This window comes from Phacochoerus africanus, chromosome 1, assembly GCF_016906955.1.
Source record: "Phacochoerus africanus isolate WHEZ1 chromosome 1, ROS_Pafr_v1, whole genome shotgun sequence".
Classification (NCBI taxonomy): Eukaryota; Metazoa; Chordata; class Mammalia; order Artiodactyla; family Suidae; genus Phacochoerus; species Phacochoerus africanus.
Genome location: NC_062544.1, coordinates 116,281,364 through 116,290,033, shown reverse-complemented (window position 1 = coordinate 116,290,033; position 8,670 = coordinate 116,281,364). Strand labels below are relative to the sequence as shown.

The following is an 8,670-nucleotide window of genomic DNA, read 5'->3' as shown; positions in this document are numbered from 1 at the left end:
TAGAAAGCAACGTCTCGGCTCCCAAAAGCAACAAGGAGACCTCTAAACTCTGGCGCCAAGAAGCCAGGGAGCGCGCGTTGGCCGGCTAAGTCATCGACGTCACATCCGGACGCTGCTCGAAGTGACGCAGCCAAAACACCCGTCGGAGGCGTGTCTCCCCAGAGCCAATGGGCTCCGTCCACCTCCCTCCTTCTTCACCCTGTTGTGGAGTCGTGGCCTGTGACGTCAGAGGGCGGAGCGCCGAGGGAGATACGGCAGCTGAGAGGAGCCACGAACCGCTGTTGCTGGGGAGGAGAGGGAGAGGCAAGATGGTTTACATCTCGAACGGTGAGTTGGAGGGTCTATATGGGTGACCTTGGTCCTGGGAGGCCGGGCCCAGGGTTTCCTCCGTCTTTACCTGCCTTCCCAGCGCGGCTTTCCTGGAAACGCCCTGCGGCTAGGAGGAGCTAGGGGCGATGTCGCCTCGGCTTGCGGTGCGTCAGCCTATCGTCCCTGAGCCATCGGTGGAGGCAGAGATCCCCTGGGTAACGGCAGTGCCGGGTGCCAAGCGCCCTCGTCCTCTTGGAGCGTCTGCCTGTGGGTCACGGAAAGTGGTCTTTCCCATCTGGTGTCGGTGTTCTTAACTAGTGAAGTCGACAGCGTTCACCCTCTGCGTAGAGCCTGTGCCTTGGGCACGGGTTTAGCGTTGTTTGCTTGTCCACTCTCTCAGTCTTTATAACAATCCTCTCCTGGTGATGCCTTGTTATCTGTTTTGCGGGTGAAGACTGAGGCGCAGCCGAATTAAGTAGCTTGCGCAGGATCACAAAGGGAATTGTAATGGCTCAGTTGGGTTTCGAATCCAGGTAGTCTGACGTCACTGTCCTTGCGGTTATCCACTATGCTGCCTCTTTCTACAACGTGTGGAGAATTGGGTAAAAGCTTTGGATATGCTTTTCCCCCCAGAAGAGAGGTTGCTTTTCACGCATGTAACTTCTGCCCTCATTTCAAGGGGTACGTGAAGAAGCACCACTCACTGTAGGAGCAAGTTGATTATTCCCGGAATGGAGAAGCTGAGAGAGGCTTAATTCAGGTACTCCCCAAAGACAGTGAATAGGAAGGAAAGACACACTATGACTGGGTTAGAGCAATGTCAGAACTGCCTGACCACCACTTTGACTCCGGTGAAATAAATGTCTTGGTGCACTCTTAACTAGTTCTTTCATCATATTGGAACCAGGTCCTGGTTCTTTCGCATCATCTGTTTATCTTCAGAGGCTCTGATGATAGTAATAGGTCTTCTGGCCGAGTGCACTTTGCAAGTTCCCTGCTCTTCAAAATCTCACATTCTCCTCCTCCTCATCTCCCACTTAAAAATCTTCTAAAGAAGTAGGTTGATGGACACTAAAGAAAAGGATCAAAGTTTCATCTTCATTGTGGGCACTTGCAGACTGTGTTATACCTTTTGTGGTTAAGACTGACAACTTCTATTATTTATTGAATAATTCTTTGTATTTATAGTGTGTTTTATTATTTATGCATTGTCATATTTGGTCTACATAAAGGTCCTATTAGGGCTTTTAATCTCACTTTTATAGTTGAGAAATGCCGATTGCGTTCAAGCAACTTATTTCTCTCCGAGAATATTTGAAGGGGAGGTTTCTGCCTTCAGAAACAAGGAAGAAAAGCATGAAAAGTCAGAATGGTGCAAATGCATGCAATTGGTTCTTTAGAATCGCAAAGGAAGAATTTGATGGGGTTTGAATTAGATTTATTTTCTTATAATTGCATTAGCATTTCATAGTTGACAAAAAACTTTCTCTGTCGAATGATTTTTTTTTCAGCAATTCTCTATAATGACTAGTTTTGTTTTGTTTTTTTTTAATTCTAAGTCCGCATCTGTGGCATATGGAAATGCCCAGGCTAGCAGTTGAATCAGGGCTGTAGCTGTAGCAATGCGGGATCCAAGCCATGTCTGTGACCTACACTACAGCTTATGGCAATCCTGGATCCTTAACCCACTGAGCGAGGCCAGGGATTGAACCCAAATCCTCATGGATACTAGTCAGGTTCCTTACTCCTGAGCCACGATGGGAACTCCATGTGATGGCTAGTCTTGAAGTACTTTTCTCAGAGAAGGAAAGTGTCCCATCATCCAATGAAGCAGAGCTAGTAAGAGGCAGAATCAAGCCTATCACCCACACACACTCTGTCTTTTGTAGCCTTTTCTTCTCAATAGCTCTGTGAAAGTTCAGGTCTAAGTGGATACCTGAAAGTTAAGCTGGTCAAGGAAAGAGGAAAAGTAAACCATAGTTGGAGTGAGGGTAGGGGGTGATTATGGTAAAACCTTGGGAAAATGGAGAGAAGAGGTATTTCACAGATAGTTCTTTTCCCAAAATATTCTGACCTGTTGCAAGACTGAAATTCTGGAGTAATAACCTTTTCTGTTGTGGCTTATATTAAAGTGGTTTGAAAACTAGATCCATTTTTCTGTAAGATAAAGCTGGAGTCTGTAATTAGGGTCAATAGCACTCTGTTAAAGAAAAATAGTGGTTATTTTATTTTATTTCAATTTTATGGCCACACCCACAGCATCTGAGCCACAGCTGTGACCCATGCCACAGCTGCAGCAACCCCAGATCCTTTAACCCATTGTACTGGGCCAAGGATTGAACCCTTTCCTCAGCAGCAACCAGAGCCTCTGCTGTCGGATTTTTAACCCACTGTGCCTCAGCGGGAACTCCAGTAGTGGTCACTTTACTGAAAAACCCAAATTCTTTTCAGTACTTAGAGGACATAGATTCTTTGATTTATAAAAATTTTAACATGATAACAACTGATTGGAAAGATTTTAAGAGTATGTCTAAATAGTCTTTTCACATAGGCAAGAGACTTTGCAAGTGAAAGAGATACTCTGAACACATTTAGGAAAATGGGAAGTGGAGCATTCTTTATCTTTACTCATCCCATTTGTTTCTTCAAAATACTTGAATAAACAGATACTTGTACAACCATGTTCATGGCAGCATGTTCACAGGAGGCAAAGGGTGGCAGCAACCAAAGTGTCCATCAGTAGTTGAATGGATAAACAAATGTAGTGTATACGTGCAATGGAATATTCATCAGCCTTAAAAAGGAAGGAAATTTTGACATGTGCTACAATATTGCTGAACCCTAAAGACATTATGCTAAATGTAATAGTTACCAAAATACAAACATTGTTTAATTCCTTGTTCAAAGTTACTAGAGTAGTCAGAAAGGTAAACTGGTTGCCGGGGGCTAGGGGTTGGGAGAAATGGGGAGTTAGTGTTTAGTAGATGCAGAGTTTGAGCTGGGGATGATAAAAAAAAGTTCTGGAGGTGGCTGATGGTGATGGTTGTACAACAATGTGAATGTGCTTAATACATAGAACTGTACTCTTAAAAATGGTAGAAAAAAATTGTGTGTATATTTTACTATATTAAAAAAAGAAAAAATACTTGAAGTATCACCTACCAAAATCACAAACTATATGAGGCATAATTTGACATACTAAAGGAATGATCTAGATCACAGAACCTATCTTCCTGAACGCTTTCTTCAAGGGATGTACACCTAACAAACCTCTCGTGTTGTCTGTGGAACAGTGAACACGTTGAAAAGGGAGAGTCTATAATTATTACTTAACTGATTAAATGTGATACATCGTGTGTCAGGGATTTATAGCACTAACTGAAGTTTCTTTATTCTTGTCTGTAGGACAAGTGTTGGACAGCAGGAGTCAGTCCCCATGGAGATTATCCTTTATAACAGATTTTTTCTGGGGAATAGCTGAATTCGTGGTTTTGTTGTAAGTACAGTAATGCTTTTATTAGCCTTGATATTTAAGCTGACAGAAGTACATTAGGTACATTATGTTGGTATCCTAAGCTCAGCTTTCCTAAAGCAGTTTTTAAAAATTTTTTTAATTAATAGATTTCCTAAGGGCAATGAAGACATGTAGTGATAGAGCTGACTCCAAACATCTTATGATTATTAATATGTTCCTTGTGTTAGTAAGCTTGACCATGGCTTAGCCCTTGTGGTAACTATTTCAGTCTGCAATGGTGGGGCCAGACCTGCCCATTCTATTGCTAAATGACAGGACCTTACTTTCTTTCTACTCTTCCTGCCTTTAGTGTATTTGCCACTTTTATTACACAATACACAAGTAAACAAGGGGATTTAGGTCTTGATTTTTAATTTATTTTTCTCCTTTTTTTTTTTTTTTTGCTTTTTAGGGCTGCACCCTAGGCATATGGAAGTTCCCAGGCTAGGGGTCGAATCAGAGCTGCAGCTGCCGGCCTATACCACAGCCACAGCAATTCAGGATCCGAGCTAAGTTTGTGATCTACACCACAGCTCATGGCAACACTGGATCCTTAACTCACTGAGTGGAGCAAGGGATCAAACCTGCATTCTCATGGATCCTAGTCAGGTTTCTTACCGCTAAGCCATGACAAGAGCTCATCAGCTCTCAATTTTTAAAAGCTTCCAAGTCATAAACTTTTTTTTTTAAATGAAAGGTTAGCATTGATTCAGAGGAAACAAAAATTCAAACTTGACCATAAGTTCAAGCAGTTCTTAGTTCAGTTCATTTTTTTGTTTTTCATATGCTTTTTGTTTTATGAAACTTGTTTAACAGCTACTAACAAGTCATGCTCATCCAAAATTTGAATATACATTTGAGTGTCTCCTGGGCAAAGAACTGCAGAGATGTCCCTTCCTTCACTGACTGTAATATTAATAAACAGCTTCATTTTGTAAGGGGCCTCAGGGTGAGCATGACTGAGAGGTAGACACCAGAGGAAGTTATTCTTGGTGGAAGAAACACAGGAAAGGTGGCAGAGAAATTTGACAGTCAGGCTGTAATCTTAATTTCATTGCAGCAGTGGTTTAGAAAGATTAATATGATAGCTCCAAGTAGCATAAATTAGAAGGGGTAAAATGGAAGAGGTAGTTCCATAGAAAAATATAACCAGGGACAGAGAGGCTCAAAGTTAAGTTACTTGTTGCAAAACTTCTTTTCTTTTTTTTTGTTTTGTTTTGTTTTTGGTCTTTTTGGGGGCTGCACTCCCGGCATATGGGGGTTTCCAGGCTAGGGGTTGAATCAGAGCTGTAGCTGCCAGCCTATGCCACATCCACAGCAATGAGGAATCTGAGTTGCGTCTGCGACCTATACCACAGCTCATGGCAATGCTGAATCCTTTAACCCACGAGGGAGACCAGGGATCGAACCTGTATCCTCATGGATACTAGTCAGACTTGTTTCCGCTGAGCCTCAATGGGAGCTCCAGCAAAACTTTTTCTCAATCTCTTAAAAGTTTCGTCTATTCCATATTTATTTAAAATGTCATCTATTCCCCCCTCCACAGATAAAATTCTGTTTAAATGGATTCCCAGAAGGCCCTGTTCCTCTGGGCCTACCACCCCAGTCCCTCCTTCCCCAAGGTGACATTAGCTAGGCTATTGGCAGGGGAAGTGGACATGCAGTATATAAAAGCAGACTCTGTGCCTTGACAACTGATAGAGAGCAGAGGAAGGAAGCTGGAGATGACTATGGTTTTAGAGTCACTCCTTAACTCAGTGTAGAGGAATCACAGCACATGAGAAATTCAAGGGATGTGGCTTTGGCCCCCAGCATAGCACACTCTGTTCAGATTTGTACTTGTGCTAGATAGTGTTGTCCAGCTGGCTTCAGGAAATGTGGGTTTGGAACTAAGTCACCCTATCACAGAGATGATAGTTGAAACCATGGAAATATGTTTTATAATGTTGAAAGTGGAACTTCTGTTGTTTTCTGCCCCTTGTTTCAGTTTCAGAACTCTGCTTCAGCAAGATGTGAAAAAGAGAAGAGGCTATGGAGGCTCATCTGATTCCAGATACGATGATGGAAGAGGGTATAGCTTTTCACATTGATAAAGATGTTTTTACCCTCTGTGTAATTAAAGTGAAGATAGGTATATAGATAGGGAGGCAGACAGACATAGTTAGGCTTGTGGACATTAAAGGCTTAAATTCTGTTTCACAAAATTGATATATTACTGTAAATTAATTCAGGTTGCCTCTGATTGGATAGCTTTGTCAGAGTTAATCTGACAAAGCTAAAATGTATATCAAGTATCCTATGGGAAAAGTTTAAATTAGAGGATGAAAACTGATGTCCCACATTAAAAATCTAGAGATTTCACTTTCGACTCTGGATTTCTAGCTGCTAATGAAAATCTCAGAAGATCCAGCAGCACTGTGTGGGGCTTGTGTTTCCATATGGCAAAAATCAGCTGGAGTTGGGTTTCACTTGAGCATTTACAGGAGGTGATGTTCAGTTGATTATAATTCTTGCTTGACTTACTTTTCTCATGTGCATTATGTGTCTGGTCTCTTTCAGTATTTGATTTTTTGATTCATGACTTAAATGGTAGTTCCTACTTTAAATTTAAAAAAAGGGTCTATTTGAGTGTTTAAAAGGAACCAATTGAAGCAATGCCTACTAAACAGTAGAAATTAACTTTTCTTATCTTAGGCCACCAGGAAACCCCCCTAGAAGAATGGGTCGAATTAATCATCTCCGTGGCCCTAATCCTCCTCCAATGGCCGGTGGATGAGGAAGGTAACCTGAAGTCTGCAATTATTTTTTGCAGGGATTTCATTTTGAAAATGGCTTCTTAGGAAGGTTTTGTTTAGGAAAACAGAAGTAACAACATTTTGTAATTACTCAGACATCTTATTTGAAAAAATAATTCTATTTAACCCTTGAAATTTGAATTTGAATCAAAATGTCTTTCAAAGAAGGTTTTATAACATATAATGACTGTTTTTTTCATACAGGCCCAAACTACTAAGAGTAACTATTATAACATTTTCTTTAGGTAAATGTCTGCTCTAAGAAGCAGACAACTAGACATGCACATTCCTAGCAGAAGGAAACCATCAAGAAATGGAGTGATGACCACCCTGGACAAGTTAGATGAATGTGTATGTCTGAACAAGGATTGCTCTGTGTCCTCACAGATGAATGAGGTCTTGCTGGGAATTCCCTCCACGGGGATCTGGCATGACTGATATGCAGTTCTATAAATGCACATTTTTGTCTCATCTTTGTATCATTTATGAAAGTATTAATATAGTTTTAATAAGTAAATATTTTTAGGTTACAAAACTGACTTCTCATCTTTATATGATTAAAATACAAAAGGCTCCAAATTTGAAGAAAAATAAAAGTCTATGTATTGAGTACTGTTAGTGTCACCTTTTTGAACTTCCGAAATACTGTTCATTGTGTTTTCTTGTTCTCATTTATAAATAAATCACATTGTATTTATTTCAGTAGTATGCATATGGTATCAGTGCTCTTGAATTAATTTTTATCTTAAAACCTATTTGTCCCATGGGTCTGTAATACAGTGCATCTTATTTGCTACCATATATAATTATCAGGGTATTTATAAAGCCATAACCAACAAACGTGAGCTACAGAATGTAGATTTGCTAGGTAATTTTTAGGAGTTCCTGTTGTGGCGCAGTGGTTAAGGAATCCGACTAGGAACCATGAGGTTGTGGGTTCGGTCCCTGCCCTTGCTCAGTGGGTTAACGATCCGGCGTTGCCGTGAGCTGTGGTGTAGGTTGCAGACGCGGCTCGGATCCCGCGTTGCTGTGGCTCTGGCGTAGGCCGATTCAACCCCTAGTCTGGGAACATCCATATGCCGCGGGAGCGGCCCAAGAAATAGCAACAACAACAACAAAAAGACAAAAATAAAATAAAATAAAATTATCAGGGTATTTATAAAGCCATAACCAACAAACATGAGCTACAGAATGTAGATAAAATCATGGACTTCAGTGCTGTCTTGACCGATTTTACTTTTTTTTTTTTGTCTTTTTGCTATTTCTTTGGGCCGCTCCTGCGGCATATGGAGGTTCCCAGGCTAGGGATCGAATCGGAGCTGTAGCCACTGGCCTACGCCAGAGCCACAGCAACGCGGGATCTGAGCCGCGTCTGCAACCTACACCACAGCTCACGGCAACGCCGGATCGTTAACCCGCTGAGCAAGGGCAGGGACCGAACCCGCAACCTCATGGTTCCTAGTCGGATTCGTTAACCACTGCGCCACAACAGGAACTCCCGATTTTACTTCTTAAGTCATTGCTTAATACACTGCCTTTTGGCTTTAACCCCATCTGAATGCTGGCAACTCTCATTCTTACACTAGAATGGAAGCTCCATGAGGTTAGGGACTCTTTTTTTACCCTAGGGCTTTGAACAGTCACCACATGTAATATGCACTGAAATATTTATGAGAAAATGAATAATACAGATAATTCTACTTTGTGTTTAGCAATATTTGAAACCAAAGTGTTCAGGTAAAAGCATTTTTTATCCATATATAAGTATTAATTTAACCCTGTTTGCCAGGAAGTGGGGATGTAGTAATATGTTGTAGTGATCTTCAAAGATAAGGGAAGAGGCAATTATAACACAATTTTAAGGGTAAAGATAATAAAGACAGTCTATGGATCACTCAGGCTTGTGTTAAACATTATGTCTTTTATGTGTTATCACCTACACACTGAGGTAGGTAGGTGATGTTTGCATTATACAGATACATGCAAGGACTCACTAAAGTTTTGTAACTTCCTAGATTTTATGGCTAGTGAATGGCAGAGTCATTCTGTCAG

General features: G+C 41.2%; 1 protein-coding gene across 2 annotated transcripts; it reads left to right on the top strand.

Moving 5' to 3' along the window:
* The first annotated feature begins 204 nt into the window (after window positions 1-204).
* SELENOK (selenoprotein K) lies at window positions 205-7,315 on the top strand. Of its 2 annotated transcripts, XM_047777036.1 has the most exons (5): window positions 206-327; window positions 3,715-3,805; window positions 5,811-5,894; window positions 6,518-6,604; window positions 6,864-7,315. In XM_047777036.1, exons 1-5 carry the CDS (start codon window positions 309-311, stop codon window positions 6,865-6,867), a joined length of 285 nt encoding a protein of 94 aa, XP_047632992.1. In that variant the 5' UTR covers window positions 206-308; the 3' UTR covers window positions 6,868-7,315. The 2 variants fall into 2 exon arrangements, with proteins under 2 accessions (XP_047633002.1, XP_047632992.1); XM_047777046.1 differs by lacking the exon at window positions 6,864-7,315 and having other exon boundaries at window positions 205-327; window positions 6,518-6,608.
* The last annotated feature ends 1,355 nt before the right edge of the window (window positions 7,316-8,670 follow it).